This window comes from Azolla caroliniana, unplaced genomic scaffold (assembly GCF_043228905.1).
Source record: "Azolla caroliniana isolate FFs.n. ecotype wild unplaced genomic scaffold, voAzoCaro1.0.p SCAF_126, whole genome shotgun sequence".
Lineage (NCBI taxonomy): Eukaryota > Viridiplantae > Streptophyta > Polypodiopsida > Salviniales > Salviniaceae > Azolla > Azolla caroliniana.
The window spans coordinates 57531-72681 of record NW_028230561.1 but is presented as its reverse complement, the minus strand read 5'-3'; the positions used below and the strand labels follow the sequence as shown (position 1 = coordinate 72681).

Here is a 15151-nt window from a genome sequence, read left to right as displayed (position 1 = left end):
AATGACACATTTGCATTGGAGAGATTGATTAAGCCTTGTTCATGTGCCGCGGCTTTGTGAAGGAACTCGATCAATGAGGAGTCTCGCGATGCCGAGACGACGATTTCCCGCACCCTCATGTCGTGTTCTACGATCAACCTCGCCATCTCTTGCCTCTTCAATGCCTCCTCCCTCACCACTCTTTCTTCATCCCTCCTCTCCAGAGCCTCCAGGAACTTCTGTTGCATCTCCTCTTGCTTCTCCACAAGCCTCTCCATTGCATCATGGAAGAACAGGAGGTACTCTTTCATGGCCAATATCTTCCTCTCCTTTCTTTTGCTCACCCTGTTCATCTCCTCCTCCTGCACCTCCACCTCCTCCTTCTTCTTGTGCAGCTTGTGCTTCTTCTTTGAGGAAGGGGAAGAATTCGATGCAGGTAGTTCAACTCCGAGACTAGGGTTGCTAGTTTGTTGGTGTTGAGAATATCGAGTACCCTGTGGCCTCCGCATATTGTTGTTGTTATGATCGGATTCATGGTCATTTTCCGATGGCAGGGAGCGATGGTTAACCCTAGGTGTAGTGGTGGTAGTAGTAGTAGTCTGATCGAATCTAGGGTTACTATGTTCCAGCCAATCATGGTCTGTTGCCACGACTCCTGATGATGGCTTATGAATTGTGTGGGGATTTAGATTCAGCCGAGAATCATTGAAGGGGCCAGGTGGGGCATCATTATCATTACTGATAATGCCCCATCTGTTGCTGTTACAAATACTACCACTACTATGCTTCATCACAGGATTATTCACCATCGCTAATGCAGTAGTAGAGATTGGATGATCCTTAGTACTTCCTAGACCATCATCTGATTTACAAATATATGATCCCCTTTCATCATCTCCATGCTCCCCTGCACCAACAGCTTTACAAAAAAGAAGAAGAAGCTAATTAGTTACAGTTTCATCCTCATTGACACCCACAATAAAATAAATCTATTGCATATAGAAATAAACCATCAATTCATCCGTTGTTATTAATATAACCTCACAACGAAGAAGAAGAAGAAGATGATGATGAAGAAGAAGTGTATAAAATTTGGAACTACTTATTTCAGTATCTAGTTTTGTTTTACCAAACAAAAAGGAAGTAATGAATTGAAGTTTAATTATGTGAAAAACTTTACTTCAAACCCATCTAAAAAGGAAAGAAGGAGAGGGTTATTGAAGTCAATCAAGTATTCGTGAAATGAGCAGAGCCATGGAGGTGTTATATACCGGGCAGATTAGTGGCCAGCGCTGAATGATGTCCAGGAGCCGGATCAATCGACATGAATGGAAATCAAAGGATTTTAATGAAAAGAGATGCTGATGATCAAGAATTATATTATTCAAAGGATGACAAGATAATTGGGTGTGATTTTTACGAGGTAATTTAGATGATCAATATTTACAATCAGATTAGAGGGCGTATATGTTTTTTATTTTAACGCTAGTTATCATGAATTAGGTCATGATAAAGTGCGTAACTCAATAGTGGTAATGCAAACATTGCTCTCTCTCTCTCTCTCTCTCTCTCTCTCTCTCTCTCTCTCTCTCTCTCTCTCTCTCTCTTTAATTGTCAAGATTAAGTGAAAAAGGAGAGGTGGTTATATTGATGCCAACTTTACATACATAAATACATCATCCTAAACATTACAAAATTGTAACAATATAATGAATATACAATTCACACACATAAATAAAGTTTGTTGTTTCAATAAGTCGATTGGGCAATGATGCTAAAACAATTGCCCCCCCCCCCCCCCCCCCCCCCCCCCCCTCCCTTTCTCTTCAAATTCAATGGGAATCTCGGCACACTCATGGACCGAAGTTAAAAATTCTTCTCGCCGAATCTACCATCAAATTATGAGGAAACGGTGTCATCATGGCCGGTCGCTATTAGTGCCTTGGCTGTGCCACATGACTCATGAGTGACCACTTTCATGAAGGTGATGCATGTGGAGGTTAGTTAGTAACTTTGTTGTTAAGAAATACTGGCAACATGTGTCTTAATTATGGGAGCTTGTGAATTATGTATGGTTATATTGAGCTTTTCCAATATTGATCAGTTCATGACCATGTATGCATGTTGTGTGGACCTACCGTTATTGATCAGTTCATGACACTATAAATTTGACGTTGTGTGGACCTACCGTTATTGTCATATTATAATGATATGTCCAAGTTATAGCTCGTGGCCATGAAAGTTAATCTTCCTTTTATGTTGTTGTGGTGGCTAGCACATGCACGACTACACTATCATTTGAGGTCTTCATTGAGAACATGTTGCAACATGCGGGTTTGACTTGGTGCCAATTTTCCTTATATTATTATATTATATATGCATTCCACCCACCCACCCACACACACACACACACACACACACACACACACACACACACACACACACACATTCACAAGTGCTAACATGAACTTTAATGTGGCCAATATGATGTATAATATTGCGACATTATCTATAATGTAACTATCCACATTGAATATAACGCATAAACGATCCCAAACTTTTATTATTTGAATGTAATCCCGTGTTTGATATATGCCTAGATATCGATGAATACTAGGTATAAACCAACAAACTACAAGTACGATGTATGAGTCACTTGGTAAACTTTGACATATATTGTGTGTCTTTGTAGAATAAACATACAAAATACAAATTTACAATGGTTCTAGTTATAGAGTGGCTATGTCACTAAAACATTGTTAAAGATGTCGGTTATGTGTGAAGGTCAAGTATCTGGAAATGCAACATCATTTGCTGTTATAGAATTGAACCTTGATTAATGTTTTGTATGGTAGAGGAGCTCTCCTCAAGTGGAGGTAGGACACTCAAATAATTTAGAAGTTGAGATGTTGCATTGATTTTTAAGCATACCACGTGCATTCAATTTAAAGGATTTTAAATGTACACCTGAATCTATCATATTAACGCACCTTTGTCAACCCACCCAAAGGATAATTTTTATTTTTCCAATAATTCAAGGAATTAAAGAGAGGCCATTCTTAATATAATTAGGAAATAATTAGATGTTTGTGCATTACCACTTTAAAGTTGCCTTCCATCAATTCATTCGCATACCTATTTTTAACATAAACTACACCATACTTTCCATTACCAATGCAATAAGCAAATACAAACCTATAATGGTACATTTTAGTGGCGGATATCCCCCCTTATGTCAAAATTGAAATGAACCTCCACCTATGGAGGGAACAACCATCGCGGGGGTATATATTGCCATTCCATTTTGTCATTTCTCTCCACAATTCATTCACATACCTTTGTCCTCACTTTCAAGTATAAGCAAACAATGAGATGGGAATCACCACTACAAAGTTGCCATTTGTTCTTTAATCCCTTGTAGTATTTTAGCAATATAGTGATAGAATATTTCGAATGGAAATAAAGCATAGTAGAAATTCTCGTATGAAAATTTGATCTTTAATTAGTCTTTTGGACTGATGCTAGGTCCCCACTAAAAACCTCCTTTTTCAGTACCATTTTCTAATGTCGTGATAACATATCACGATTTTCATGCGCATTTCCTAATGAAAGTCATGAAAGTTTGAAAAAACAACCAATCACTAGCTAAGTAGGGTTTGAAGTTTTAGATAGCATTAAATAAAAGACGTATAATGCTCAAATACATAGAAGACTTATGCCAGTTAGAATTAAGAATTCTTAGTTCGTGAAAGAACTTTGTTTGCTTTTTGAAAGTAAAAAAAGTATCAATTGTAATTTCATAAATCTCAACCTATATATTTTGAAAATAAACTAACTCCCTTGTAGTGAAAATGATCCTTTTCCCGAGGTTGCGAATTTCAACCAATTCAAGCTTCAAATTTATATGTATTCCTAAATTTGTTAATGTAGGAGGGATGATAAATTTAGCAGTCATTAAGAAATCAAAGCCTCACATTTGAGATTTTTTTAAACCATCTTTAATAAGAGAAGGGGATAGTTATCTAGCACACATGGTTTTTAAGAGTTTATCTTGGTATGGCATTTTCATACTAAGTCCATGTACTTATGTTGATTCGTGATGATGTCAAATCATTATATGATTTTTTGACAAACGTTTCCTCGTTGTTTTTACATGATTAGAAAGTAGGATCAATATATTCTTCTACAAGTTTTGTTTACATTGGCCTCTAACAAAACATCTATTTTAAATAAGGTGACAATATTATGGGTAGACAATGTTTCTTGCTAACAACTAACATGTGCGACGAGAGGTTGTGCACTTGTGGATTGAGAACCCCACAAGGTCACCCACACAGGTCATATTTATTTGTTTTACTCATAAGGTGACATTGTAAGGCAAGACGATGGACATTTCAAATCATGTGTTTATTTCATTTGCATGAATATGCCAAATTAAGAAAATTTATATAATGATTCCAATCTTATGATGGCATGAAGAAAATGGGCAATTATAATACCATTGAATTTTGATTTTTTTGCATGGGTGAGATAAGCCATGGACATGTGTTGGGTGGTTGGTAGCTAGAAAATGGGAGTAAAATATTACAAAACCATCTAAATTTCTTCCCATTTTCATATCAAGTGATCTTAAAAATTCATTTATGAATTGCTATCATTTTCAACATGATGCATTGTTTGAAGCAATGAAACACAAGGCATTGTAGCTTTGAGTTTCCTCCCAACTAAGTGGAAAATGTTGGGCCTCCACTTCAAGGAAGTCATCCATAGACATTCAAATGTATCTAAATGTTATGGCAACTCACTTTTTCATGTCATCGATCCAATTACTTTTTGCAATATAATGTTGTGCACATATAGTTGACATATAAAACTCTGTGATAGTTGTCTTTGTGGTGTCAACACTAGTAACGTTTTTCACATTAGCATTTTCTTTTGTAAAGTATGTTGTTCATAGGTATACCGTATGCCAACACTCATAAATGCCAAACTTATGCTAATTTATCTTTCGTGAAGTGTCAAAAATTGGATGAGTATTTCCACTCAAATTCTATGATTTATAATGTAAATCTAAATGGAAATATTCAATATTGCCATGTAAATTTTACATGGCAAGTGCCATTTTAGAGGTTACAAGTGACAAGAAGTAAGGAGGTCATGACATCTTTGATGCAACAAGTTCACCAACTTGCTTTAGTATGTAAGTAGTTGAAAGCAAATGTTTAAGTACTTGCGACATGAGTAGCCTCTCATACATCTGCATTGCGTTCCAAAGTGGGACTATGAGGGCCTAAGTTCAATTTGTTTGAGAAATTTGATTAATTATGCTTAAGATGTTCGTAAATAAAATTTGATTGATTATCTAGCTCCACCCTCCATCATATCCAACAAATCATGCCTAGGTGGTTCTCTTCACACGAACAATTTTGGGTTGATTGTTCGGGTTGCTTTGTGTTGTAGCTCAAAAAAATCTCCGAAGCTACAAGTTTTTTTTGATATTTACAACTCAAAATTGGAAACATGTGTAGTGAATATTGAACGTCAATGCTCAATATGTAGTTCTAAGACTTGATAATAACAAAGAAAGTTCTTGTCTAGGTTCTACTTATGCTTTAAAATATTGTAAAATTGCAATAAATAGTGGATGGGGTAATATTGGTCTTTGTGATTATTTTGAAAGTGGTTATCTAGATTATGTGAATGGTATCTTTGATTTGTGGAAGATCCTAAGACTTTGGAGGGGACACTAAGGTTTGCAACTCATAATAATCATGACATTTTTGAGTTTGCGTAGATATAATTAGAACTTTCCTCTAGTAGCACTGGTAGTGCTAGTTTTGCTTTGTTTGATGAGATAGTATGGGGTCGATTAAGGTTCATCATTTTATTTAAGGGCCTTTGTCTACATTTCAAAAGTAGCACTTAAGAGAGATTAATCTTTACATCTACCATGGGGGAGTTGGCAAATATTGTTTGTGGAAAAATTGTTCACCGTTGAAGTAAGTTGGAAAATCTCAAGGGTTGCCTTGATTTGGTGCAAGAGTTTCTCAATTGGTTGAAGTTCATAAATTTTTGAGGTTACAATAGATACTCCTTTGGAGCATGACTGTATGTTAAAGCCCACCATTGACTTTGGAGATGCCTTTACATTATGTTTTTTAGTTTGGTAGCTCATATTTAACCTCCAAAGACTTCCTAGAATAACAAGGGATGCAAGTAAAACGATTCAAGAAACATAAAAATAAACTTTTGGATTTTAGATGGATGAAAGATATGAAGTGGTTTGGAAAATTGGATAGATCACATTTGCTTCACGTTGCATCCTTACATTCGTTGGTGGATAAGGTTTTTTTGTAACATAACTCGGACAAAATGTGGAGGCTCACATTTCACATATTATATTATATATGACGCACCAAGCTACAAAACCATCTTCTTCCCTTTATGGGAAAATTGCACTCATTGCTAAATACTAGAGCTTGTCTCTTTGTCCACCATTCACACCACACTTCCATAGAACTTAGCGCATATTCTCTTCAACGTGAGATGGGGAAATTTTTTGCACCAACTTGGTTGTCTTATTGGTACATGATGGATATTGAGAGGTTCAATGCATGTTTGGTGCTATTTATAGGTCGTTGACGCCAATCAATGATCACCCACATGTTCTCTTATTACTATCTTAGGCTCATAATGGACATCGATCATAAACTTGTGCATTGTTTATATTGGTCTTTGGTGGATGTTGATGTGGTAACTAAATTTATTTATTGCTCTATTTAAGTTTGCCACCCTTATTGATCATCACTCAGGCAATGACGGGGCAACCATATATTGCTAATGTGCATCCATATTTTGCACCACTTTTGTTATGATATTGGTACATGATAGACATTGAAAAATGAATATTTGGTTCTATTCACATGCATATGTCAACATGTTAATTGTCCCTTGGTTTGTAACAAACTCATGGGACGAAGTTCAACAAATATACCTAAACATGAAAGGAGGATTGTCTCCCTCGTTCTATATTATATGCATACTAGAGAGTTTCCCATGTCTATCTTCAACATTGTACTACATATTTATTCTTAATTATATATTATATGTAAAATTAATGTTGTCATGAGTTTCACATAAGCAAAGTAATTAAGGTCAAACAATAACCTCTCTATTGGACCTCTCTATTTTACTTGTGGTTCTAATAGTTAAATAAATTGAAATGTGTTCTAGGGTCACAAAGTGTATTCTCTTGGCTTCACTAAGTCTTTTTTATTTTTGTATTAATTGTATCCCTTGTGAATATGCGTTCAAGGTTCACGACATTGTATCTCCTCAACCTTCTTGAATCTTGTTTACTTTCAAATTGCTCTTGTGAAGAAACATAAAAACATCATGGTTTGTATTCTTGCATGGCCCTACACATATTGAGTCCAATCTAATTGTTTTAAATTCATCCAAAATGAAGTATTGATGAGCCATATGAATGATTATGATCATCATTTTTTTAAATTTTTTTTCCAAAAAAAGATACTACGCCCTAAGGCTTTACATACAAGCATAATGTGTGTAGATATCACATGCTTGACAATGGTATGTAAAGACCGTTGATGTGGAAAGATAGCATTCGCCCCGGATACTATCCATATTATTTTGTTTCCTTGCAAAAGCACAAGAGGATATGTAGAGAACGACCAAGATAAAGAATCATTGAATTATGTTCAATTTATGCAATATCAAGGTAATGTGGAATTGGGTTTTGTGAAGAAACTCTTAATTTTGTTGACCATTTGCAAATGGAGGGGTTTAATATGATGACATTTGCTGGTATGTTGAAAGCATGTGGCAACATGGAGATATATAGAAAGGGAACAACTTCCATGTTCAAATGTCCTCACAAAACATGGAGGTCACAGAAACAAGTGCCCTTATTGAGAAGTATGGTTGAAGCTTAACAAGTATTTGCCACAAGAAGTCTTTTTGAATGGTCTAGTTTAAGTTTGAAATATGGTTGAAACGTAGAAACTATGCAGAAAACATTTAGCAAAATTATGGTTTCAAATATCATCTCATGGAATGCACTCAAAAGAGGCTATAGAGACTATGGATATGTAGAGGAGGTGTTGTATTAGTTTTGAACAGATGCAAGACAATATATGTATATTGTTTCCTTTCATTTTAATACCAATGGAGGATATTTTTTATGGAAAAAAACAAAAGAAAAAAAGATAGCATTCGCCCCATGATCTAATGGATATAGAAGGTATGTGATGATCCAAAAGGCTGGCTGGGGCATATTTTTGAGGTCTAGCATCATGTCAATCATTTCCTTTTTTAAGCGCATGGTCTTTTTCACACATATCAATTGAATATAGACTTCATTGAGTAAGAGACCAACGTAGATTAAGTAGGTGATGTGTGCACATTCAAAATGCCCCATGTGTGGTTGAATTATGGTTACTTTAGTTACTACATGGAAGTGAAAAAACTATATTATTGTATGAACATGTACCATTCGAGGAAAAAGCAAAATGGGTTGAAACAAACTACATCTCATGTGCGAGTATTTTTTAATGTGATAATTACATAATTGTGATAAGTAGATCAGTGATAAAATAACAATATTCTACAAGTCTTTGAGTTTACATATTGAATTAAGATACAAGAATTAATGCCATGAATGCTACAGATATGGTCCTCCACATGCATTGCATCTTCATGAAACATAAGAAGTTACTTTGCAAGTCATGTGTGACCAAGAGATGTGTCATGTTTACACAAATGACAGTCACTTCTACAAGAATTCCATGAAGTATGCAACATCATAATCATAGTTTGTCAACTCTAATTGTGCCGTTGTACTCAAGATGTAGTAATACCAAAGTTTCATTGATATGCACTTCATGGATATAATGAAATATTGAACATAAATTACGATGACCTCCACGATTCACACTGACATTATGGTACCCATAAGGATTTTAACATTCTATGCAAGACCAAAACCTAAGGTCATTAGAAGAATCATATATGTATATTATATTACAATGTGAAACTATTATTCCTGGCGTTCTCACAAGCCAATGTTAATATAGAAGTAGTAATGATCATGACATGCTAAATGTTGATAAGCCAAATATTACTAGTTCTCATATAATTTTTCCAAAGAATTTCAAAGTTTAATGGCAAAACAATTTTCAATTGAATAAAGTATAAAGATATTGAAGTGATAATTTTGTCAATTTAATCATTACTCCGACGCAAGCTAGGAGTTTTACTTAGATGTTCCTTTAAATGCCTCTCTCACACACATCATCACATGTATATTCACTTTGTAAATTGTCCTACACACATGTATATATCAGCTCATTTTCATGCTTGAAAAGGAAATTGTGTTCCATTGCAACAATAATTGTATTAAAAACAAGAAACAAAAGTGAGAGTGCTAAAAAGTTTGGTTCTTAAGAAACGTGCATACAATATCTTTATTCGCATCATGGTAAGGTCATGATGTAACATACTGACCAATTTTGTAGTTTAGGCTTCGATTAAAGCTTTCCCAAATCCATTTAATGCCACGTGGGGCATGCATAGATTGAAATAATTTTTTCTCATTTACTTTTAAGTCCTTATTGAGAGCTTTGCATTCATATCCTCAAAATATTAATATATAAAGTGTTTACAATTGTGTTTCCTTACATATTTGCCACAATAAATTTAGATGATATTCATAATTGAAGTAGGATTAAGGTTAGGTGTAAAGGGGACCTATCCATTTACATTAGTTTGAAAAACAATTAGTTTCCTTGTGAGGAATGATTCTTTCCATTTCTAATCAATGACCATGTATAGTAAAAAAATTATTTCTAACTAGAGTACCTTTAGGCCATCCTTCACTTACTCCAATTTGAAATGTTGACATGTTTACTAAAAATGTTAATAAATAAATTCTTATCTTCATTGAAGGTTGAGTTTACTTTGGTATTGATAAAAGAAATGTCTTATTGAATGATATGCCAATTTTTCTTCCTAAAAAATGATTGTTGCAAATACGTTGGACACTAGAACACTCAAGGATAAAAGATTCAATCATCATCACTATCGAGATAATAAGAAATTCAAATGTATAAACATAAAGACATTTTTCCAAACGTTAGAAAGTAGAAAAAATGCAAGTCAATGAAGTGAATAAGAAGATTGTGGAAAACGCTATAACTTCTTCATCCCAACTCCATATTTGAGCAAGAAAAGATTTGTTAAATCACTAATATGCTAAATGATATGTATGCAGAATCCCATTTCTTCTTATGAGATGGATGGAGTCATTAAACCAAGTGGGGGGAGGGATGCTCTTATGTATGCATTCGGAAGAAGTCCGTTTCTTCTTATGTGATGGATGGTGTCATTGTTCTTCAAATCTTGCATTCAAGATGTGATTTTCATGTTCGAACACATCTGAGTTAAAAGAAAGGAAAAGGGTTTGAAACATGATCTTGTAATCACTAATATGCTAAATGATATGTATGCAGAGTCCCATTTCTTCTTATGAGATGGATGGCGTCATTGAAACAAGTTTGGGGGGGGGGGATGCTCTTATGTATTCATTCGGAATAAGTCTGTTTCTTCTTATGTGATGGATGGTGTCATTGTTCTTCAAATCTTGCATTCAAGATGTGATTTTCATGTTCGAGCACATCAGAGTTAAAAGAAAGGAAAAGAAATCCATATTGCCATTGCTCAGCTAGGTATAAACTTGAATATGCTCATTAGAAGCACTATTGATTTGTATGCAACATGTGGAAGTTTATCATATGCATATAAATTGTTTGATGGGTTGAGATTCCTTAAGGTGGGTATTGATCACATGGCTTTACATGATGGCATGTTCATACATGTTGGAATCATGGATCGAGGCATACAAAATGACCTCTATACCATTATGCTTTGCTTGAGTTTTATGTTGAATATGGAAAATAAAGGATGCTTGGTCATTGTAAATGTGGTGGTATATTGGATGCATGTGATGACCCAAAGGTGGTATTTGGATATGTTGAATATGAACATGATGAGGAAGATTGATTTGGTTTGAACATATCCAAATTCATGGTATGTTTCAACTATTGAGGAAGTGCTCAATCAAGTCTATCAAACGAATGATTCATGGCTAGCTATTGTCTTACACAAGAGGGGTTGGGAAGGATAATCACTTCATTTCCATCATTTTGTATTTTGTAGCTGATATGTTTTTTAAAACTAATGGAAGGATATGTTTTCTTAATAGATAATTTTTTTTGTTAAAAAGTCAACATGTACTTTTGAACGATATTTTGGATGTCAAAATGAGAGCTACAAAATAGAAATAATAATAATAACATAAGTGGTGTCAAAGAGGAGAACTAGGTCTATACGTGGATATTTTGTAAAAATCGTAAATGGCCCCCCTACCACCGATGTCCCATACCGCTGGATATTAGGATGACTAACCCGCACCACCGGTGTCTAAGACAACAACGTTTCGACGTAATGTTCTTATGAGGGTAGCTAAACCCCATATTTATAACTCGTCCTAGGCTCCTTGAATAAATGTGCCTTTCTAAAAGACTCTCCATTAATTGGTTGTCAAGACCATGATAGTGCATGCACCTATCATTCTTCCTATCCAATCACATTAGTGAACATACCCTTCACTTATAAATATTAATGACCTACCCTCACGTACGTTATGTGTACATAACAAAATAGGAGAGAGAAATGATGAATAGAAAGGATTGAGGACGGGGATTCTTAGAGAAAGAAAGACGAGTTTAGAAGAGTCTTAGTAAAAGGAAGGGGGAGTGATTATTATTCTTATTAGTGACTAAAACACTTTAATGTGTGGACTTATCTAGAGTCTAAGGAGTTCGTATTCTCTTTATAATAGTGATTTATAGTGTTTGTTTCTTCTCCATCTTTTCTCTATAACTCGTGATCATTAGCTTCAAATAATAAGGACTTTGGTTTACATTCATCCTCTAAGATTATCATGCAACTTGTAAATGATATAGACCAAACTTTATCTCTAAAAAAATTCATTAACTCAAAACTTTTGGAAGGTTTTAAGGAAAAGACCATGCTTAAGTAATTGGGAAGGCTTGCATCTTGATGGTCTCTTTAATTATCCTTTCAAGGTTTAAAACACATGTTAAACATCCACCACATACACATTGATATTAGATTTGAATCTTCATAGATGAGGACAATATTGATTTATATCGGTTTTGTTGTTTAAAGGTTTCGTCAAAGGTAACAAATGTCTACCTATCAAATATTTTGTCCCTTTACCTGGACATCGACAATTCTTTCATTAATAACAACTCTAGAATAGAGTCACAAATCTTAATTTGAATGTTTAAATATGTATTTACTAAATGGATGGGTTTAACTTAGTAATGGTTACATTAGTACAAATGATTTAGATGTTTACTATCTACGAAGGAAACTTACTAAAGAGTTTGCTTGTTGTAATACAATGGTGACTTATGCTATATGAATAATCAAAACTGTGTTTTTACCATGGGTAACAATCCGACCACATGTGTACAAAATGTGTTGACATGCACACATGCAAAAACCCAATGTACCATAATGAATAGAAACAAACACATGCAAATATATTAATAGCAATTATGATAACTAGTAATACTTGTTGGCATCATCAAGAGCGACTATTTTAGGGAATAAAATAACTCTGAATAAGAAATCTAAGATCGTATCCTTTCCCACTCAATATTTACTGAACTCTTACAATGAGATGATTGCAGCTCATCCCCATCCAATATCTCTATCCCCATGTTGCATAAATTGCAATAACAATCACAAACATATGAGCAATGCCAAAGGAAATCATATTTAACAAATTGATGCACTCCAAGATTGACCAACTTTTGAAGTGTTCCTCTTATATTTTATTTTTACTTTCAATGAATGGATAAATACCCCATTTTTGTTGTAAACCAATTGTCTTATGGGCCAATTTTGGTCTTAGAAGACGTTAATATATATATATATATATATCTATATATATATATATACTTGCAAATACATCCCGCAATAAGTTAAATGTCATTCAGACCAATATCCTAAATACCAAATGTTTGGGGAAAATGTTGTTTTTATGAGCACCCCAAAGAAGTCCCATGAAAAGTGAGGATGGTGAAAATCACATTAACACTATCTAGCTAGCTATAGATAATTTTTTATTGGATCCTTTGGTATTGTCATATTTGTAAAACATTAGGGTTCTAAAAAAATTGTTATAATAGATCAATTGTGTGCTGGTGGTGTCAAAAGAATAAAGATGAAGAAATGACGCTCTCAGAGATTTCTACGTAACCTAGTCCTGGAAGCAAATCAATAGTCTAAGCCATTTATTATCTTCTCTTAAAGATCTGCTACTAAGTTTGGTCAACAAAACATATTGTAAATATTTTATTTGAATTTTGATTTGAAACAACATTTGTTGTAAATTAAAACTATTGTCTAATAAAGTTATTGAAACTCATTGTATTGAGGTGTAAGTTTAGACTTTGGAAGATGACAATACAAGTAGCAAAAGTAGAGTAGTTTGGGGAATATAATTATCCTTTGTAATTGAACTGTATCTCCACTAATTAGATCTTTGGGATATTGTTGAGAAAGATGATGAATTCACCATGTTAATTGTGTAAAAGAGACTAGTGGAAGCTACTGAAATAGAGGAGGTGCTGAAGAATCTTATAATCACAAATGAACGTTAGTTGACCAATGTTAAGAAGAAATGGACATGTGAGTTTGAAATGAAAGATTTAGGAGAGTTACGGTGTTTTCTTGGTTTAAAGTCATGAAATATCTTGATGGTTTTATACTATGTCAAAGAAGGTTTATGTCATAAAGGTCAAAATAATTATATATGTATGATTCAAAACTAGTTAAATGACCTAAGGAAAAAATCTTGGGTAGAAAAAGTACTCATAATTGAAGATGCATATATCGGCAAATAGTCGGAAAATTGTTTACCTTATCATTTCAAGACTAAATATTGCATGTTGTTAGTATAGGCAGTAAATTTATGCAAGCATCTAAGCAGCATGCACTTGTGGTTGCGAGATATGTTGAAGCCACAATGTGTTGAAGAAAGTTAGGACTTCATGACATAAATGTGTGCTTGGAGGGAATGTTAGTGTTTAGGGATTACATAAATATTTGCAAGCATATGTTTGTGATCTATAAAATATATATTAAAAGAGAGTTTTGTCATGACAGAAATCAAGGCCTCGTTTGTCTACAATGGGCTATAACCCAAAGATATAGTGGTAACTAATATATAAATTTATTAAATGGCATGACATGTGCAAGTACAAGATAAATAGCATGGGAGAAATAGTATCATACTATTGATAGTATGAGATAAACATGATATACTTATCTAATGATAAGACGGCCCATTCTATTATCTATACTATCTATCAAGTATTAAAACTGTAACTAGTAGAAGTCAATGATCTCTTGCTTAAAAGCATTAAAGACCAAACAACTTATGTTGCCTACAATACTGATTTTATATTCATCCTAAAACTCTTCCCTTTTTTGGCTAAAACTCTAGAATTATCTCTAAATCCTAACTTTTTTCTATCCCATGTCCTATACTAAGGGAAGTATGAAGTCAAATAGATTTGAGAAGATTCTTAAATTATTTCTATCTTATGTTCTATACTATGGAACTATGAAGTCAAATAGATGTGATTGAGAAGACCTGTCACCTGAACATTCTTACATTCTGAGAGTTCTTTTAAGGATTACAAGCAATTCGAGATTCCGAGAATCTGTTTACTATTAGGTTTACAAAAGGAGGAGGATAGATGAGGCTTCTGAAATAACATTTAGCAAAAGTTCTGGAGGATTATGCCAACGAGAATTATGGATGCAGCATCCAAACTCCTTTGACATTGGATTTGTCAATGGGAAGTTGGGCTGATAAATTGTTGTATCATCAAATAATCATAGAATCAAATATATCTAAGAATCAATCACATGAATAAATAATGCTAAGATTTCTGTTCCTAACCTGATGAGCTTTAACAATTTACGAGTCATATTTTACAAATTACTAAATAGCGCAAGAAACGGAAATTTTCTACCTCTCTAAAATTCCATA

General features: G+C 34.0%; 1 protein-coding gene across 1 annotated transcript; it reads right to left on the bottom strand.

Moving 5' to 3' along the window:
• Positions 1–6: 6 nt before the first annotated feature.
• Positions 7–1506, bottom strand: LOC147849115 (uncharacterized; the record flags this gene model as incomplete). The annotated part of the gene is made up of 2 exons (XM_087337791.1): positions 1251–1506; positions 7–898 (listed from the first exon to the last, which is right to left on the bottom strand). Coding segments are annotated over exons 1-2 (947 nt in total), but the record flags the coding sequence as incomplete, so codon positions are not given.
• Between the last annotated feature and the right edge of the window lie 13645 nt (positions 1507–15151).